Below are 20,541 nucleotides of genomic sequence, written 5' to 3'. Positions count from 1 at the left end.
CTAGTACTATAATGTCTGCTCGAACTAGAAAGACTGCAGTAGAACACCGGATGCTTCTGTGCTAAAATGTCGAGACGTGGCTCGGTTAAGTGGAGGAGCAGTGAGTAAGGTGCAGCGGGATTCTGGGCCCTGCAAGAGCTAAGATAACATGATGCCCCGAGATTGGGCTGGAACGATCAATCAGTGATCCGTGACCAGCAGGTGAATCTGATTAGCAGGGTGTCTCTTTTGTTCCCCTCATCGCAAGCTCAATCTCCAACGGCAAGCTGCAATCCGGATCATGCTGGCATCACGATCGCATGTCTTCCCCGCACGCTCTTCCTTCGCCGGCTTGGCTGCCCGCGGAGTTCCCTGCCAATGGCGTAATGTCCCTCCCGCCGAGGAAAACTCTGCTGGCCGCTGTAGGGCAGATGGGCATCAGATTAATAATAATAACAATAATCATAAAATAATAGCTTCAGAGATAGGAACAGGAGACTCCGGCGTTTCATCGAATCCGCGCTGTCTGGCTGCTGGCAGGCTCGTTCCGGTTGCCTCCGGTGGAGCGTTTTCGCAGCAAGGCCGACGCTCGGCTGTCACTCACCGCAGACTTCCTGCTTTGTCCGCCGCCGTCCGCGCTGCTCACGCCATTCTCTGCAGCCCTCTCTGCATTCCACTCCCATCCCCCCATTAGCTGTTCCAGCCCTCGCTCTCTTATCAATCAATATTAATCACTCCCCCAGAAAACCCCAGAAAATAAACCTTCTCTTCTCCTCGTCTCATCTGTGCGATTTCAGTCCCTTGCGCCAGCTGCCCACCAGACTTACGTGAACTGCTCCGGATCTATCTGTAATTAATCTGCCTTTCTTTCTGCTCTGCTCTTGACTACTGCCCACAATGCGCACCACGGCCGTCCTGCGGAACGCTGCCCGGACTCCGCTCATCAAGTTCTTGGGCAAGCGGACTGTCCCAGGTAGGTCGCGTTCTCTGTTGCCAATTAATCCCTCGGTACTGACTTCGCTTCTCTCTATTATAGAATCTGTCGACCACACGCCCCGAGTCCACCCAGCCTCGCCCTCTCCAACGCTGCCGGAGACATTCGCAGCCTACCGCTCCAAGGCCCAGCAGCATGGTCCCTTGAACAGCCCTGGTCGTCTTTCCTCCCTGTCTTACGGCGCCATCGGTGCCTCTTCTGGTGCTTCTCTCGGCCCTGTCGAACCCAAGCCGGGCGAGTACTTCGACCGCGACGAGCTGCCTGCCCGATTCCACCGCTTGCCATGGACTGAGGCTGAGATCGAGGCAATCGAGACTGGCGGCGCCAGCCTCTTCAATTAAATGGGTAATACGGGCTCGTGAACGGTGAACGGTGAACGATCATGGTCTTCATGATGCCGATTGATGGATAATATCCATAATGGTATGGAGATGATATCCAAGCAAGCCCTACCAGGGGCAATCCGGCACCGGATAGTGTGCTGGGGGTCCGAACGATTCCGAGCGTCTTTCCCAGTCACGTATCGCTATGACGAATCCAACACGCGGCCAATCACTATTCCTTCGATGTTTTGTTTTCAACGTATCTGGGCAGCGATGGGGCGGACCAATGTTTCTTCTTGTTTGCTCTATATCCTTATTTCCTCTCTGTTCTTGTCTGTCTGGGCGCTGGTGCTCGTTATTATTATTTTTTGGTCTTAAGTCTGTCGGTGGCGCTTAGAGCAATTTGGTTTTTAGAGCGTGAGCTTAGAGTGTACATACATACATTGAACAAAGCAGTTTCGAAAGAGTATATGGCGATTGTCGCACCTCTTCTGAGTTCTCTTTGCTTCCGCTATCAGAGGGTAGGCGCGTGGAAAACACAAGTTCTAGATTATGAGCTCGTTCCATGGTCGCTTGAGACTGCATAGATAATGTTCTAGGAGTAAATCGACATTTGTGTTGTTGTTTCCTCTGCGATCATCAACATAATAGCCCTGCCAGTAAGAAATCAGCTATCGCGTGACCGGGCGCGGCCCTTGCAGTTCCCAAACGGTCGACGTAACCCACGAACTTAGTCGTGCCGGACCATCCATCCTTCACTGTGTATCTCTCGCCATCGACACGACTGTCTCTTGTTTTCTCTAGAGAAAATTTTAATCTATCCATTTGAATTCCAAGGAATGACTCGAGACGTTGTTGCCATCCATCTAAAGCAGCTTGACAACAGAGACCAAACGTGACTTGAAAGAGGCATCTAAACAAAAGACTAAAGCAATTCAATAAACTGAGAAAAGAATAGAAGAAGCATCAATTGACCCCCAGGTTTATGAAAAAGGAAACTTGATCGAGTATCATAAGTCTCTATTGGAAGAAACATGATGTCGGCCAATTCCAACATTGCTTTGACCATCACGGAGACCGACGAGGTCGACACGCCCCTCGCGACGTACCTCTACTCAGAAACGGCCATAGCAACAGGTCAAGACAAGCCATCTGGTGGGGGAGAGACCGTGTTGAAAGGCCGGGTTGATGTCGTGGTCAGTTCGAGTTCTGGTCTTTCCCTGCGATCTATTTTGTGGTTCTATCTACATCTATAGATGCCTTCTTAGAGTTGTACATGATATCTTTTTTTTTTGATTGATTTGTATTTCCTCTTTTCAATGCCTGTGCAATAACACCAAAAGCGTCTTTTACGAGCATCACATATCCTGTTGTGTTCTTTTATCAACTTGGATGATAACCGGAAGTACTGCATTTGAATGACTACTGACTGAGCCTGGATAGCCGCCGCAATTGGCAGCTCCATCAGTTACAACAGCACCGATTCCGCCCTCCTCGCCAACATCTACAATAACCTCGATCTTCACCTCTCTAGTCAATGTCTTTCTGCCTGCTGGGTACCCGCACAGTGTCAGCAAGGACTACTTGGAGTAAGCCCCATTCTTTCTGCATCCCCAATCTTGGTTGACCTATTGACATGGGTTCAGGTATCAGATATATGTGCGTTGAGCCGTCTCCTGATATCACTTCTCATCTATTGTTCATTTTGCCCCTTTCGACGGGATGAAACGGACTTATATGTCTAACATATGTTTATTTTTCAGGACTCCATCCAAGCCTTTTCAAGCTCCATCGCCGGACTTCTGTCCTCAAGGGCAGTATTACAAGGTGCGCATGCATCCCATGTCTCCTGCACATTTTCCCATTTGTTTCACAAAACCGATCCTGTATTGCTTCATTAAACGTAGTTGCTAAATTCCAACTCGTACCAGGCGTTGGAGTCGGCGATGCCGCTGCCTCACCAACCTCTGCACTCCTCTTACACATCCTACAAGACTCATCAGGCCGGATCGCAACAATCCTTTTCGCACATCGACTCGGTACAGCTCTCGAACCTGAGTGCAAGATGTACCGGCTCGCGGCAGACGTCTTCAACGACGTCGCCATGGTGCTGGACTGCCTGTCTCCGCTTGTCGGACCCCGTGTGGCACGAGTTGCCATTCTTAGTGGTGCAGGAGTTCTGCGCGCGCTCTGCGGAGTGGCTGGCGGTAGTTCAAAAGCAAGTCTCAGTGCACATTTTGCGAAATGGGGCAATATTGGGGAGCTAAATGCTGTAAGTACAGTTCGCTGTGCAGGCCGTGATATCTGGCCTGTAATCTGCCAGACAGGAGAATGATCTGATTGCTGACTCGAACTTACATTAACAGAAAGACTCTTCACAAGAGACTATTATATCCCTTCTGGGCATGCTGGTTTGTCTCTCTCCAGGCACTGTCTATTGATTACGTGTCCCTGTTATCATCACTGACGGCTAAAATAACATGGTAAGGCCGGTTCCGTTGTCGTATCTCATGTCACCAGTCTTCCTGCAACGTGGACCGCATTGATTTTTCTCATATTCCTGCACCTGGGCACCAACTACCGAGCCGTTCGCGCCGTGCAGATGACCAGCCTAAACCGCCAGCGCGCAAATATTGTCTTCTCAACGTTATTGAGCTCCGATCCAGGGTTGGACCTGGTAGAACGACAGTTCAGACCCGACGGGAGTGGGGGGAAAGACGGAGACAGCACGATCGCCACGTCAGCATCGAGAAGCCCACTCAGAGTCTTGCGGCCCGATGAGGTCGCCGGTCTGGAGAGAATCTTCGAAAAAGACGGTGTGCTCCGGTGGATTTCTTCTTCCTCCGAGACTCCGCAGCAGTCGCGGTGGTCCACATCAGAGAAGCTGGGGTATTGCCGAATCGGTGTATCTCTGAGGGATCTTCTATCTCTCCTGAAGGAGCCTTTGTCGTCGTCGTCGTCTTCCGATTCATCCGTGCACCTTCTCCGGCGCCTAACCGAGCTTTTCGCCTCCGAGTCCTATCTCCTCTTCTCCTCTTCCTCTTCTTCTCCAGCAAGGACAACCCCCCTTCAGGCCGCCATCGTACTCAAGCAGGGCTGCACACCAGTCCTGCAACTCAAAGCCTGGGCTCACGCTCTGTTAGTTGCTCGAGTCCTGTCGTCATCTTCATCTTCATCCTCTCCGCACCATAGCAGCAGCAGCAGCAGTATCCAGCAGCAACAGCAACAAATCCTAAACGTGATCGCGCGCACTCTTTCATTCCTAAACGAAAACTCACGTTTCGAGAACTACACACATGCCTTGACCGAGGCAGGGTGGGATTTGGACATTGCCGCTCTGGAAACGAGGCCAGGGCGGAGAATCCAAATTAACTCGGGAAAGTAAATCAATAAGTAAATCAATAATTCAATATATATAATTCATGTATAGTATGTACTATAGTATATGGACCTGGAGAGAATGTTTTTCTTTTTTTTTAAAAACTTCCCTCCTGGTCAAGAGAGGTAGAGGTACTGTATTGTGTACTGCACAGTATACCCCCCCAAAGTAAAGGATGAATAGAGATTAAGACTAAAAGACGGCTTGTGTATGTATGTGTGGTGTGCAGACAAAGCCCTCGAAGCATTCATTATTGTATGTAATGTATGTGTATCGCTTCATTCCTACGAAACCAAGTAGCTGCCATCTTACCGGGAAAAAAATCAGAAGTTTGTGTCTGCGTGTGTCTGTACAATCGATCGAATCTTAGAGACAACCAACCATGGGTATCACTTCATTCATGCCTGATAGGATAGGATAAACAGATACTGAAATAAATCAAAGTAGATGGCCAACCAACCAAGCAGAGAGAAGATCATGACACATGCAGTGTGGTACAGTGCAGAAAACAAACCCAAAAAAAACATGCCCACAGCCGTCTATGCAAATGACAAAAAACGCCCTGATCCCGAGGATGCCACAATGTTGGAAACAGATTGGAAACAAATTCATGTTGCACACTCAAACACGAACGCCTCCAGAGACCGCAAATATGCCCATATCCGATCCGTGACGAAGGTGATCTCATTCAATCATGCCAGAAGATCTGAAGAACCATGAAAGGGCATCCGTCGCATTATGTCCGCTGCTGACACATCGCCAAATGATGACAATTACCGAGTTGAGCTGAATCGAAGAACAAAGTTGAAACATAAAATGCCGGGACTTTTTGGACCCCCCTGGTCATGTATTATTTCCGTCCCATGTCCATCCCAATCCTTATTTTGCCGTGACCTGAAAGAAATACCGGAAAGAACTCGCGCGGTAGTCAATATCGCAGATTCATATCACCTCGTGTCCCGATGTCATTATAAGTGTTGTAATGTGTCGAGCACATCCAGTGCGATCGATCACGAAAGGTGGGGGAGCGACAAGAAGCCGTCGTGAGAATAGAATCGATGGACGGAGGACGAGATGGTCACGCGGATATACAACGACCGAAGATACGGGCTCATTCTTCTAACCTCGGATCGCGACTGGTTGATCCCCCATGTCGTCTCTTAAAACCTAGCTTCATTCCCATTTTCTTCCATGCATTACTCTCCGATCTGGCTTTGGAGCCGTAGCCCGTTTGGATATTCAAGTCACTGGATGGAGGGGTCGTTGGTGGTGTCATCGGTTCCCCAACAACCGGGCTCGACAGCGCACTCCCGGAATCATCGGTCAGAACAGGAGACCCTGAGTCACCACTGCTCATGGAAGCGTGACCCGGGACGCGACTTCCGGTCTTAGTTGCAGGTCCGCTTTTGGTCAGACGGCCAGAGACAGGACCACGATGGGACGCGAAATCCGCGAAGGACGATTGAGGAGACGGTCGCCTCCCCCGGGATCCAACTTGTCGAATCCGGTTGCCGTGGTGTTCCTCCAGACTCGTATTTGACAGATTCATGCGTTCGTTGTACGGTGAACCCGACGATGGCGCACTATAGTTGTTCAGGAAATGGATAAAGATCGACTCTTCCATCAGGTCATGCATCCGCCGCACGGCGGCATCCAGAGTCTCCGGGGGAGGAGGCATCGTGGAATTGGTTTCTGCAAGCAGAGCATCCCGGACCTCCGAGGAAAGGTTGATCTCCCGTGGGGAGCCCGGCTCGATGTAAGCCGATATCAAGCGATGCCACAGCATGCGCAAGTGTTCCGTTTGGGGGCATTCAGTGCAAATGGGGGACTGGTCCAGCATCCGAGAAACGGTTCGATAGGTTTCTGCATATCTTTTTGCCTCCATGGTGAACTCGAGCGTTTCGAGACAATGGTTCTGGGAGAGATAGGCCATAAAGGCACTGAGGGTGAATGGGTAGGGAGCCGTGTTGGAGAGCACCTCGTCCAGGGTTGGGCGCGCTTGGCATAGATTGCGGCTAGGGATGGCCAGGCTGAGCGGCCGGGAGTCCATCTCCTTCTCGTTAAAGTAGCAGTCGTAGTCCACTGACGACGTCGGAGAAGTTTCGGGTGTCGGATCCGGTGTGAGATTCCACAGAGAAAGAGGCAGGTGAAGAGCCTTCGCGATCATCGCGTAGAGAAACAAGTGCCTCTTTTGGTGCTCGACTTCTTGTGCTCCCACCCTAAATCCTCCTCTGCTCCTCCTGCTGAAGCGTTCCAGCCTCGCTGCCCGATGAGCAGCTGACAGTCACGGATATCGGCTGCTCCTGTGGGCGGTTGCTGGTAATCAGAGCAATGGTCGTGCTGGCAATTCGTCTTTGGTCAAGGTAGGAAATTGATGCAGCAAGTCTTTCACTATTGTCGCATCTGTCGAAACATTCACCCGATTTTGGCAACAGATATACTCTCTTCTTTCTGTTCAGCACTGAGAGAGAGGCTAAGACACAGACTACACTGCCAAGTGCCGATAAGAGGATTCTTATTGCCGGTCGGGATCCCACGGAGGATGGAGAACAGGGGCCGAGGAGACCTATATTAGTGAGAATTAGTCGAGCGAAATAAAGTAAGGAGGCGCTGGGCAAATAAGACGAGGAGGTGGAATTAACACGAGACGGCACGAGATGAAGGACGAGGGCAGGCTAGCTGGGGGCATTTGCTGGATTGGCCTGGCGAGAGAGACGGGATCGGCGGGGGGGAGCAGCGGTCGGTCACCCTGCAGACAACGCATGCGACCGCGTAAACTTTATCAGCACTTGGCAGCAGTGCGGTGTGGAGACCGCGATCGGCGCCCCCAACTCCCAGTGTAAAAGACGAGAAGAGGGCTTCCCAAAGTTGTGGAATGCAGGCCGAGAGGGAGACGACGTCGCACGCGGTCGCTGTGTCCGCGCTGGGTGGTGAGCGGAGGTTGGCAAGGGCCACCAGCTTATTTGCAGATCATCGACACGATGCTTCTGGCGATTGCCCTCCACCTCAAGGCTCAATCCAGTATACTCGTCGATACACGGAGTACTGCGTAGAAGGAAGAAGATAAAACGGTGCAGGTGCGGTGCGGTTGCGCGGATTCGGAGTCCGGAACGGGGAATTCCGAAACGATATAATATATATTATGCACCGTATATAAGCCGCTCTCTCTGCTGCCTTGATAGAAGCCTCTCGTTGTAGGAGAGGCCGGTCCAAATGGATATTCACAAACGTGCAGTGCAAATGGAATAGAAACGGTGGAGGGGGCTGCAGATATATGCAATGGGGAGCCACTTACAATAATACAGTGATTCGATGGAGCCAGCAACGAGCAGCAGCTCCCACGACAGCAGGGAGCGGGAAATGTATGTCGACTAATATTAAGAACGGCAAGAAATGCAGACAGGGCGGACGTCGAATAAAGACTTTGACAAGGCAGCAGCCAGGCCCAAGGGGACTGGACTGGTGGCGCGTGTGCAGGCAGCGTTGGCGGCGTGCCTTGTGCGACCGGCAGCAGGTCGTCACGCACAGATCGATGGCGCTTGCAGGAGAAGCACAGCAGGCCAGGAATTGGCCAGTAATGGACGACGGTTAATCTGGCAACAATGAGCACGATGAACCTCCCCGAGGAACTCAACCAGGCCAACGGCCACGTCCTCCAGCCTCCAGCCCTCACAGCTGGCCTGAAGCCGGGCGTGATTGGCTGGGCGGCGGATCTGCAGCTGGCAGTGCTGAGCACGGCTGCCCGGAAACGGACGGCGTCGCCAGCGCCAGACTCGAGATCTCGCCCAGATAGGCCAGCTCGCCAGCTGCTAGTCTCGTCTTTGCAGTTTGCAGGCAATAGCGCAGGACACAACTCACCAGGATGAGCACGACGGGAAACCACGCGGAGCGATGACGTGCAGGAGCGTGGAAGTTATTGGCAGACCGATGGGCGTTCTTCTGGATAGACAGCGCACACTCCCACGGTACTGCCGCGGAATCGATTTATATAGTCGACGAAGAGTCAGAATTAGAAAATGACAAAGGCGGGCGGGGAGGAGGCACGGCGATAATTAAGTTAATACGAAGGGCCAAAGCCAGCGAGGATGAGTCGTGGCAGGAAGCATGGATCGCGAGGGCGTGGATGTAAGCGGGTCACGCAGGGCCGAGGCCGCCCACAGGCGCAGGCGGTGCAGGTGGTTGGCCTCTCGCAGGCCTCAGCAGGCGAACACGATGCAGCGCCAGGGCTGACGTCGGTGGCGGGAGCGCTGCCTTTCCAGAAGGGCCAGCGAACGCGACGAGAATCCCGGGAGAAGAAGCCTATCGTGTGGAGACGGTCGGTCTGGAAGGCTGCCCGATCGGTGTACAGTACAGTACGTGTACGGAGCACGGAGTACGGAGGACCTCCAACCGACAAGGCTACAACCTGCCCAGCTAGGTAGGTAGTAGAGACGAGTCTTCGGGACGGAGGACGCACTACGGAGGTACTCCGTAGCGCTAGAACAAGACCCGATCACACAATGGTTTCTGGGGATGGGGGCCAGGCAGGGCTGACTGTTAACTTGTTAGGCAATAATTCAAACCAACGCTACCACAAATGTTCTGGTTTCCACCCAGCCCTTATCGCAAGCGGACCCGGCTGGCCGGGCCTTTCGCCATGTGCGTGGTGATAAGGGCCTGGGTGAGTGGCATTACGGGCGCCGAGCCACGTCCCCGCCGCTCATGGAAACCCGAACACCCCTGCAGGCTGCAGGGGCCTGCACACGTACGCAAAGGCCCCATGATGGCTGCCATGATGGCTGGCATGGCTGCATTAATAATGGCAATAGAAGGGCAATAGCCTCCCAAGATTCACGCCGAGGCAATCTTTCCCGCCCCTGCTTTTCTTTGTGATTTGCCCGGTTCGCCACTCCGGGCAGCTGCTTCCTGTTCCTTTGAGCGCCCGGTGGGGACGCGGCTGTCGCCAGCTTCTAGCGCCCCTTCTAGCCGGCTTCTTTTCGCCTTCCAGAAGCCTGCCTAACTCGGTGCCTGGACGCGGCCCGACCCTCGTCTACTACTCATAAGAAGGAGGATGACGAGTCACGACACTTCAGTCTCTGAGATGACCGGTTTCCGTCCGATCAGCCTTCGTATGCTGTTTTTCTCCGACATAAACAGTTTCAAATGGAGTTTGACGCTGGAACGGCCCCCAACGCCAGCCCTACGGGTCTGCGGGATCTTTTCCTCCCCGTCAAAGTTCATTATTCAACGGAATGTCCAACAGGGCTGACAGGAATCGCGAGTCTTTGTGGGTTAGAATTCCCCAACAAAAGCGGTTGACCGGTTGACCGGTTGCCCCGGTTGACAGCGAGTCAGGCTGTCAAACGTCGAGACGGTCAGGCCCAAAGGGCAAAATTCTAAAAACCGGGGATATATTTACTACGGACAGGGTGGCGAGTTCACCGCTCCGACCATGCAGCGTCCATCACCAGGGCACAGCTGCCGTGTTGAAGTTTTTTTTTTCGACACCTCGCCTTCGATATCCCCGTCTGGAAACCGCCACCCAACAGTTACAGCCTGACAGGCACAAAGAAACGATGGCAACAGGCTGACCGACTGACAGATGGATCTCACCAGAAGAAAAAAGAAATCGGTACTACGCCCGAGGGAGCGGGGACAGGAATGGGTACCTGGCTCCATCTCTTCCCGCAGGACTGGATTTACCTAAAAATATCATGCTCAAGAGTGTCAAGACTGCCCTGTAGCCTAGGAGCCTTCTCGAAATCATGCTCCGCCAAGGCACAGTCTAGAACAAGCCGGACGAACATGCACTGTGCCACGTATATGTGATACTTGTCAATGCGATGCGACGACTGGTGTGTCAGGCAGGCCAATTCGGAACAGGATCCAGATTCCAGACTGGGTCAGGCCAAGACCAGAACAAAAAAGAAGAAGGCTAAAAGAACCTAAAATATCAAGGACAGGCTTCAGCCTTCAGCCCGTTGTCTAAAGGAACGAATGAAAGAATGAGTACCAACGGGAGTTTTTGCTTTGCTGCGGTAGACTACGGAGTACGGACCGAGCAGCATGCCTGCCTACCTACATATGGCAATTTAGTTCTCCACAGTCATGTGCCCGGGCACACTGACCAGCACGTTATGTTATTGACCACCACTCGCAGTCAGCGGTGTGTCAACATCCTAGAAGGAACATGTTGATCATATGACACTGGCGTAGCCGGTAGTAGAGTAATGCTATAGAAGGGAAGCTGTTTCTTCTACCTACCTCAACCTCTCCAATTCCTACACAGAGTACTCCGTACAAGTGATCACAACTCGCGTAAACCGGACAAAAAAAAACCTCAGAAGGATTCGGCTCTGGGGCGCTTTTCGGGTGCTCCGAACCGCTGTGTCGGTAGTGACTAGGTACTTAACTACTTAGGTAGGTCGATAGGTTAGAGCTGTGACTAATGACGAATAGAGACCAACAGTCCATTAGTATCAGACTAAGCCTCATCTGAGGAAATTAGCTGGTATTTCGGATTTCTACGGAGTAAGACTGCAGAGAGGGACAGTGGTTTCTTGGACAAGCCAGGATCCACTAACTGCTGTCAAAATCGATAATACCGGACCAGATAGGCAAATGTCTACTCCGTACGTAAGTCAGCGAATACGACCACCTATCCAGACCCGTTCGATCCCCATTCTGATCATGCGCCTTAGTTTCTTATCTTGGTATGATTATAATCCCCCACATTTACAATCATAAACAACAAAAACCGTTGGTTTCTACATCAGAGGTTAGCATATAGCAATCAATGCAGAAGAATCCGTTTGCTTGTCTGCCTGCTTGAGACCTGACCCATCAGCATCAGCATCATCATTATCTAAAACTGGAATTGATGACAGGGCTAGTCTATCAACTAGAATGTTGAACTGTTGACAACAGGCCCATTAATTGACAGTGTCTTGCCCCGTTCAATCAATTTCTGACAAGCTAGGGCTACAACTACGATCCACCCTAACGGTGCGTCCATAGAATCGAGGTAATGGCATTTTATGCAAGGGCATAGGTAGATAGAATACGATCCAGATCTCATTACCACCACCTAATAATCTCCATGTCTAGATAATACACGCCCATGGAAAAAAAAGGCCCCAAGTCTATTATTTCTTTTATCTAAATCAAACCGCTTCTCCACGCGTAATTGGATTGTGGGCGTAATTAGAGGTCATTTACCTTATTTGTCAGGTAAAAGTACAGTGTACTTGTCAAATTTCGGCTTCGTAGTACCTCGTTCTTATTACTGTTATGTACTCTGCTGAACCAAGATCGGGAGAAAGAGGTCGAATGAATTGACTCAATTGTAGTTCTACCCATTTCCACGGAAAGAAAAAAAAATATCAATGCAATGGCTGTCTAAGATTGACTTACCCGTCCGTCTAGTTAGCAAACGTAACCGCAGGGACGGATGGACTGTAAGAAGGAGCTTGAAACTTGAGATCGGTGTCGAGAAAGAAGATGGGGGAGGGGGGCCGGACCATCATCATCACATCAAGGCGAAGCGGTGAAGCGGTGAGGTTTTTGGGTCGAGAGTGTTTGAGTAGAGAAGAGCAGGGTTGTCTGTTAGCGTCGACCTAGCAATCTCATCTATACGCAGCTGCTATGGATGGACATATTGGCACAGTATCGACGACCTCGTCGTCTTTTCTCGGCATATGTAGTTTAGTTTACCTCCTGTGTTCTATTTACTCCGTACATTCACCTCCAAATCTATATACTATATCGCAGCTCCAACTTGCGGTTAATATAAGCAGGACCTAATATTAGTATCTTCTAGGATATTTCGGTATAGAATGTTAGTAATATAAGCAAGGAAGGGTATAAGCTCTATCCGCACTATAATGATGCAATATAAATAGTGTGCAACAATATCCAAAGCTGACTAATGGTATTTACAACTTAACCAATTTGTACTGATGACGAAAAGGCAACAAACATCTATTTTTCTGTCTACTTAAGCTTATGTCTATGCTCCGTATAATAGGTACCTACCTACCACACCATGGTGATTGACAGTCATGCGAAGCCTGCAGGCAGGCAAATGGATAATGTATGCAGCAAAGTTGTGAATAATATATAACATACTACTTCAGACACAGCCTCAACCGAACTAACTAACCAACAATCCTGCCTATCTACAAGAGAAGTTACTGGTTCACTCCACTCTCTAACATTAACTGAACGTCAATCATATCGCAATACCTGCCATTTCGAGGCAGAATGTGCAATCCAGCCCCCACATTCACGCCAGATCCCGAGTTACCTAGGTACATACATGTAGTTAGCTCGCTACGTCAACCTATTACACTCATCGTATCACATTGAGTCATGGCACTTGAGAAATAACCTTGTTGAAACTAGCTAGTTAGCTAGCTAGCTAGCTAGCTTATATTGTGGGTACTCCTGTAATGTTTATCTGTCTGTCTGTCTATCCAAACTACGGAGTACAGTACATTATGTACTGTACCTATGGAGTACGCCACGTCGGCAATCTTGTCCTCCGTGATCTCTCTTCTGCCCCGCCAGGCGTGCCATTTTACGAGTCATGGATCTGACATGACCCATATGATGATCATATACATACGGAGTACACATAACATTATTAGTGTCTGAACGAGTCGATTCCATTCGATTCTATTATTCTTCCAGACAGCACGACAGGCACGGCCCTAAGTTCTAAGTTCCAGGTTCTAACCCACTGCCATCTAGTTCCATACATTCCGGTAGATATATTACTTGACTCCAATTAACGACGCTGTAGTAAGCCTACTAATAGTTACTTACAGACCTTGACTAATCCCGCCACAGATCTGACTCAGACTACGGAGTAGACTGACTAGACGACTAGACTGGACTGGATTGGACTGTCAGAGAGTTCTAATTAGTTACTAGGCACAGATATCGTAATCGAACTATCGACTCTACCGATTGGTCCTACTAGCGAAGTCTTGTCGTGTCGTATAGATGGATTCTTTTTGGACCCCATTCGGGCTATAGTTCCTCCGCATTTGATTGCCCTCTTAGGACAAACGCCACATCTTCTCCATTCCATCAGCACTAAATAAGCAAACTTCCAAGCTTTCAGGCTATTATATCTAACCCCGCTAGCATGGATGATGGGTTATGGATCTTGTGAATGACAACTTCACTCAGCCTCAGTCTCAGTCTCAGCCTCACACCGCTCGCTGGTCGGGACTCAGATCCGGTCAGGTGTCTTCGGACTTTGCATATGCCGAGGCAAGGCTGAAGGAGGAACAACAATGCGATCACGGTAGCAATTCTAGTGGCATCAGCAGGAGTAATGATACGATACGATACGATATGATGTATAAGCGTATCGATAGCGCCATCTACGCGCATATAGCGTAGTAATCACGCGTGTCTATACGGAGTAGTTAGAAGTAGATATCTATATAATATACCCTTCGCTGAAATAGTATCCTATCCATCCGTCCTTTCCGGTAGACATGAGCATTAACCTACGTACTTTAGGTAAGTAGACAGGCAGGTAAATAGAGTGATACCTATTACGCCGTTGTTATCTGTTATTCTCGTCAAAAACTGTTAAGTCTGTATTGAATTTGCCAATTGATCAATGGTAATGATATATCTGATAATCCGAGATTCTAGTAAACATGGATGTATTGATCAATCATCGATAGACAAGGAAGGTAGAGAAACAAACGAATAACGACTCTTTCTTAGAAAGATAAAAATAGCATATACTACTGAAGAAGGTTCTTTGCACATAAACTTTTCTGATCAAGTTCTAATATTACATGCATCATGACTGCGTGAGTAGGGAGACATATAAGACATATAATCAATCTAGAGAGGGGGGGGGAAGAAAAAAAAACTCGCAGCAGGAGAATAGAGTTTCTGTAATAAAAATACTAGGTTTTTTTTTTTTGATTTTAAACCAGCCTGTTCTCTCATCTTCTTGATCTTTTATAGTTACCATTTTTCTTCATGCTATTCTAGGAAGTTCTAGTGTAGTCAACGATCCAGTCACTTTGTTGTCTTACTGATACAGACTTAGATACTGACACGCGTAATAATTTCTGTACCTTTATCTAATCTATGTCTATACTGAACACATATGTATACAGGCCTGAACGAAATCCTGCCTTGGGAATAATTACAGAGATACTGCTGAGTAAGTGGTATCTAAGAGACTGGCATAAGGCATTATTTTCTTGCTGATTGAAAGAGATATAGAGTACAAGGAACATGGCAAGACATACAGTAAGAAATAGGTTGCAATAGATATAATGTAGTTCCCAGTATAAAGGAATTGTTTCCCTTAAAGTAATCATGTTATTATTTTATTCTTAAACGGTCACCCAATATATTCTTATGGTCTTACATCAGCCTAATGATAGGAATTAGAGCAAGTTATCTTTTTTTGTCTCTGGGCTTTGATTAAAGAACTTTATTATCACCTGACTTTATCTTGTTGTCATTATTACAGGATTTTGTCGCCAACTCACGAGTGACTTCAGGGTGGAATTGAATGTCATATACAGGTTCAGTCTTGTGAGTGATAGCAGCATATTCGGAATTCTGGGTTGTGCCAATGACGTGGAATCCTTCAGGCAAATTACAAAGTTTGTCACCATTATATGATGAGCGGGTTCTTTATCTAATTTCTGCCTAAGTCCGTCATCAAGTTTGCAAATGCAAGTTGAGAGTCAGATTATTGATACTGACAAATCCTATACTAATTCCAATATGTCTAAACAATTTGTCAAGTTCAAGCAATTTCTCCAAAGAAAGCTAGACCCTTCCTTCAGCAACAGCACTCCGATCTCTGCACCAAGAATAGACGCAGGGTCACAGAAAGATGAGTCTGTTATCAGTCCAATTTTCAACCTGCCGACGGACCTTCTCCTCGAACTCAGAGGCCAACTGCCTCTGGTATCCCAAGCCTGCCTGGCACTGACATGCAAGACCTTTCTCGATCTCTTCGGATCAGCATTGATTGCACCCGAGTTTCGTTTCCCGCGAATCGTCTTCGACAAGAAGAACCGGATTATGTGGAAACCGGATGCCTCGATGGCGATCAGGGGGCAGCTTCTTCGCCTGCTCGAGAATGAATCCCGGCGGTATTGTAACGCCTGTCTGAAACTGCACCCTCCCAGTGAATTCAGGCCAGACGACCTGCAGGTCGATGGCAAATTGAGACGCTGCAAGTTGTGCCACGATGGAGGAATCGTTGACCTCTGTCCGTGTATTGGGATGACTCCCCGGTACAAGGTCCAAGTAATAGCCCAGTTGAAGGATCTGAAAAAGAAAAAAGAAAGACGACACAGACAATAGCATCACTGCAGACGCTAAAAGGAAGTTTCGCATTGATCGAGACAGGAAATGTCTGCTGCATGAATGTTCAGTCGAGCACTGGTCTGGAACCATCTCGATCACGATCGTCCCTTTTATACACAAAACGGGCCATCTCATGATCCAGATCCAGTACGACATCCGATCTGACCAGTTCCTCGAATGGCCAACGGAGGAGTTGACTCTGGACTGCTGTCCCCATTGGAAAGTTGATTATCTTGAAATGAATACCGAAGAGTGCGAATTTTGTCCTACTTTCACGACAGGACCGAAATTCATTTCTACTACTCCTGACAGCCACAAATTCTCCTGCAGTATCATCAGGGTCCTTGGGAAGAGAAATTCACGGACAAGTCGTATTTGGCATGCGCAGGGACGCCCAGTTATCGGCAAGTCAATGATGCGTACTGGTGAGACTCCTAGAATTATTTTTCCAAAAAGTCTCCAACACAATATATATAAGTCACGGACTGTTTTAACATCTGGTTAGGTCTGCTTAGCGCTACATCAGGCAGTAGATATGTCAGTACTAAGAGCCAAGACAAGGAGATGGAAGCTAGTCAACATGGTTCTTCGGCCTATTCGCCTAATGATCTTTTCTAATTAATAGAGATCTGTTGAGTACGTGTTCTAGTTTGGTTGAAATCTTAATTAACGTTATTATCTACATTAATGGTTCTATTTAATTCAAGAGGAAACACTAGTACGACAAGAAAATTAATCTAGTAGTAATACTAGAGTTAGATTTTTTTTTCTAGAGGGGAAAAAAAGGAAAGAAAAGTATAGATAAATATATCTAGATATAGACCTGAACAGAATCCTACTTACCTACTAGAAATAATAGCCTATCTACTACAGTAGCTGTTTAAAGCTAGAACCGCAGCTTTCTCAGAGTACAAATTGAATCAAAGCAGAGGCCTTCGTAAGTACATGGATCAGCCATGCCATCATTTCCTATTAATGATACCCCTCTATATTGATTCCTTATACTGGCTGCCGTCAGACTCCTTCAACGTGTTCGATCTTTATGACCGTCGGATACCTGGACCCTCGTTGCAGTTTGGACCATTCAGTAATTTTCAAGACTTCCACAGCCATTTACAAGGGGGCATCTACCTAGAACCAAACTTTGATCTGAAGTACAAGAACTCATCATTCAATATCAAGGTAATTAGCCGCTGGTATTTACATCTGGTGATCTTAGTCGTCTAAACATTCTAGCTTATAGGGATTAAGTAGTTAGCATCATTAATCGAAACAGCTAGATGGTATCCATTATATTAGGCACAATAAAATCAGTAAATTTCTAGATCTAGCGAGCAATACGGAGTAGAGCAGACTTGCCAGAAATATTTTATGTGACTCCAGTCCCGTATTAGTCATGTGTTTAGCCCAGCCCACATCAAAGTTGCCCTTGCCATCAAAGCGACGCTCGTCCTTTTCCCTTCGGTAGTATTCCATCACTTTATCTCTTACTTGTTCCCATTCGAGCACACATGTGCCTAGAGCCTTTCCATCCTCCTTGATCTTCTATAAGGCCTCCTTCACTCATCATGCCATTGCAGCCCAGCTGACCTTGCCTGATTGGCGTATTCCGGCAGGTGACTGCAAGGCGGCTCTTATCCTCCTCCACTGTGCCAACAATCATGATGCGGACAAGCGACATGTTGGTTGGATAGAGTGGACCATCACGCTCTTGAAAAACCACTGAGAATCATGAGAAGAGCAGAATGAATGAAAACAAGGGCAGCATTGGCTGAGCCACATCATACTAATGAGCCTTGTCTCATCTTGCTCCCTTCTATTTCTGCTTCTGCTTCAGTGCCTGCTGTGCACTCAGTCACATGACGGAGTACAGCGGCCATGCTCCCGTCTATGGACAAAAGCATTTGCTGATCTATAATAATAGAGGTCATCTTCTATGCAACTTCCAGGAATTGCGGCTGAGCGATCTTTTAGGCTGTTTACTAGCCAGCCTAGCTCGGGCACTCGACCTGAAGTTCACTTCACCCTTCCAATCACAACCAGCTTAACTGTTGGAAACGACGCCCGGCACATCCCCCAACCCCTTTCTTGCTCTGTGCCACGATGTAGGACAGCCGAGATGCTTCCTCAGCCTTGGCAGCAGAATCATAAACCCGCGACGCTGCTGCGGTCCTCGATGGGAGACCTCCCATCTTCCCCTCCACCAACGTGGACGTGGATGCCATCCAGATGGAGGACCCAGCCCGTTCCATTCCCCTGACCCCTCTGTCCAGCGCTTCTCGGGCTTCGGAGTCCAGCGCTCAAGATAGCGCGCCTCCGCCATACACCCCAGCTCCTCCGCCAAGGCCATCGCATTCCACCAGATTGCACCCCTCGTTCTTGATCCTCATTCCGACCGTTCTGTATGCAGGCCTGGCGCTGTATGCCTGGATTGTCCTCTGCATTCTCTCGTTCCTGCCGATCACAGCGAAGTCCTACGGTCTGCCAGACCTTTCTGAATACTACATTTGGGACACGGACACCCATGCTCTCTTCGCGCGGAATGAGAGATTCTATCGATCCGCTCGAGTCATCCAGTCCATCGTCAGCGTCGTGACCATCCCGTGCATCTCGGCCGTGTGCGCTAGTGCCGCCGTCGTCTTTGCCCAGAACCAGCGAGACGCGTTTGGCTTGCGCATGAGGCAAGTGATCACCTTGGCCGATCGGGGATGGATGGATCCAGCCATCTATTTCAAGTTGATCTTTGGCGGGTGGAAACGGTACGGGAGTATGTTCCTGCTCCTCGCCATCTTCATCCATCTTGTGGGCGGCTTCACATACCCGCTGCAGGCATTGTTTCTGTCGTTCAAGACCATCAAGACGCCGACATCCCCGGGTGACCCGAGAACGGTATTCGATCTTCCAGGACTCACGACCCTTATGGGAACAGACATCCCCGACGACAATCTCGTCGTGGTTACCACCCGCCGAGCACTCCAGACGGCAACCAACACCCGTCCTCTGGCCCAGCTATGGCAACGGGGTGGAGTTCGTGAAGCCACTCTCGGCAATATATCTGCCCTGGAGGACCCTTTCTACGCACAGCTGTCAACGGGCTTCAACACCGGTCTCATTCGCCAATTCATCCCACGCATCAATTCGACCGCGCAGTACGAGTCGATCTCGGAAGACCAATTCCCCACCGGCTGCGATGCATTGCAGGGCGCCTTTTATGTAGACTACGACTACCTCAATCCAACAGACCGGACTGCAGACGGCTGGCGTCTGGAGGCTTGCATGCCTGCAGATCTTCGACAGTCGCCATGGAACGCGACCAGCAAGCGTCAGGACTTCTCCGAAGAGCTGTATCTCAATGTGACGGTCTATACCGGGGATGGTTATGAAGAATCACCTCCCGGGGGCAACTTGTACAAGGTGACGGTCAACACCACGGCGGGATATTTTGAGCTACCAAACTACATGAATGGTGGGATCGCTGGTCCTTTGCTGGACGACTATCCCAGCAGCAGTTCCTGTGGATCCGACTGTCAGTCTGAAGCCTATATCACCCGCCGTCAGGATGATGCCGTGGGTAATACAACGCTTTCGTCGGCGTCGGCGCGGACCACCAATAAAGGACCGCTTTTCACCACCGCTCTTGCCCTTTTCGGCTCGGGATCTTTCCTCGACACCTGGTCACAGATGCTCAGTGCGATGAACGCCAGTTTATCCAAGTCCAGGATCACGTACACATCTATCTGTCTTGACGTAGCACCCATGCACTCCCTCTTCCTGGACGATCACGGAAGCATTCTCAGCACGGCGCAGGATATAGATTACTGTGTTAAACTGGACGATGCTATGGTCAATCCACAGTATCCTCTAGTGTCCTGGCTCTTGAATTTCAACGCAGACGCAGGACCACTGGCCAATGCCTTTACCGCTGCCTCCTTCCTTGCCAACCAGGCGTGGATGCAATCGTTCACCTACTCGCACACCATAACGATCTACTCTGATCCCGGCGCCGACAGTCAAATCCCCGTCATCTCCCTAGGCGGCATCATTGTCGGATCCATCCTGCTGGGTCTGTATCTTTTCCCATTAGTAGCCCTGGCCGTGTACGCGTCCCTGTTTCCGCGATGGACAAAGCAGCTCGACGCGTTCGCGATGATGAGGCTCGGAGCAGCCGTCGGAGACGACAAACTGCCGCTGCTGGTAGGGAAGAATTCAGACGAGATCAAGGTGCTCGACGAGCTTCCGGGAGTAATCCGCGATGTGGCGGCGCCGCCGGCTGAAGCAGAATTCGAAGAAGTTGAAGAAGGCATCGATATCTATATCGGTCGCCTTGGCCTCGGAGCAGGAGTCCCATTGAACCCGGAGAGGCGATACCGATGCTACCCAGGGGACCACGAGCCTTTGACTCTGGAGGAAAAGAGGGCGATACAAGAAAGAAACGCCATAACGCAATAAACAAGAGTTCTGGTATGAATAAATGAATTCTTCATCATCGTTTACTATGTATTATTGTTTATACATAATTTTTC

At 49.3% G+C, this 20,541-nt stretch overlaps 5 protein-coding genes across 5 annotated transcripts; 4 read left to right on the top strand and 1 right to left on the bottom strand.

Moving 5' to 3' along the window:
• Window positions 1–876: 876 nt before the first annotated feature.
• On the top strand, window positions 877–1,314 carry T310_4471 (uncharacterized protein; the record flags this gene model as incomplete). Its single annotated transcript, XM_013472671.1, has 2 exons — window positions 877–952; window positions 1,016–1,314. 2 exons carry the CDS (start codon window positions 877–879, stop codon window positions 1,312–1,314), a joined length of 375 nt encoding a protein of 124 aa, XP_013328125.1.
• Window positions 1,315–2,333: 1,019 nt separating this feature from the next.
• T310_4470 (DUF647 domain protein) lies at window positions 2,334–5,395 on the top strand (the record flags this gene model as incomplete). Its single annotated transcript, XM_013472670.1, has 10 exons — window positions 2,334–2,492; window positions 2,740–2,885; window positions 2,943–2,955; window positions 3,060–3,123; window positions 3,204–3,568; window positions 3,663–3,707; window positions 3,785–4,677; window positions 4,727–4,806; window positions 4,905–4,930; window positions 5,123–5,395. 10 exons carry the CDS (start codon window positions 2,334–2,336, stop codon window positions 5,393–5,395), a joined length of 2,064 nt encoding a protein of 687 aa, XP_013328124.1.
• A 391-nt stretch (window positions 5,396–5,786) lies between these two features.
• On the bottom strand, window positions 5,787–6,842 carry T310_4469 (Regulator of G protein signaling domain protein RgsD; the record flags this gene model as incomplete). The annotated part of the gene is made up of 1 exon (XM_013472669.1): window positions 5,787–6,842. One exon carries the CDS (start codon window positions 6,840–6,842, stop codon window positions 5,787–5,789), a length of 1,056 nt encoding a protein of 351 aa, XP_013328123.1.
• Window positions 6,843–14,482: 7,640 nt separating this feature from the next.
• T310_4468 (uncharacterized protein) lies at window positions 14,483–16,636 on the top strand (the record flags this gene model as incomplete). Its single annotated transcript, XM_013472668.1, has 7 exons — window positions 14,483–14,490; window positions 14,806–14,852; window positions 14,915–14,941; window positions 15,168–15,232; window positions 15,449–15,958; window positions 15,996–16,443; window positions 16,524–16,636. The coding sequence occupies 7 exons, from the start codon at window positions 14,483–14,485 to the stop codon at window positions 16,634–16,636; spliced, it is 1,218 nt and encodes a 405-aa protein (XP_013328122.1).
• Window positions 16,637–18,247: 1,611 nt separating this feature from the next.
• On the top strand, window positions 18,248–20,467 carry T310_4467 (uncharacterized protein; the record flags this gene model as incomplete). Its single annotated transcript, XM_013472667.1, has 1 exon — window positions 18,248–20,467. The coding sequence occupies one exon, from the start codon at window positions 18,248–18,250 to the stop codon at window positions 20,465–20,467; it is 2,220 nt and encodes a 739-aa protein (XP_013328121.1).
• Window positions 20,468–20,541: the final 74 nt, after the last annotated feature.

Source organism: Rasamsonia emersonii, assembly GCF_000968595.1.
Source record: "Rasamsonia emersonii CBS 393.64 chromosome Unknown ctg1118621760114, whole genome shotgun sequence".
Taxonomy (NCBI): Eukaryota; Fungi; Ascomycota; class Eurotiomycetes; order Eurotiales; family Trichocomaceae; genus Rasamsonia; species Rasamsonia emersonii.
This window is presented reverse-complemented; position numbering and strand designations above follow the sequence as displayed.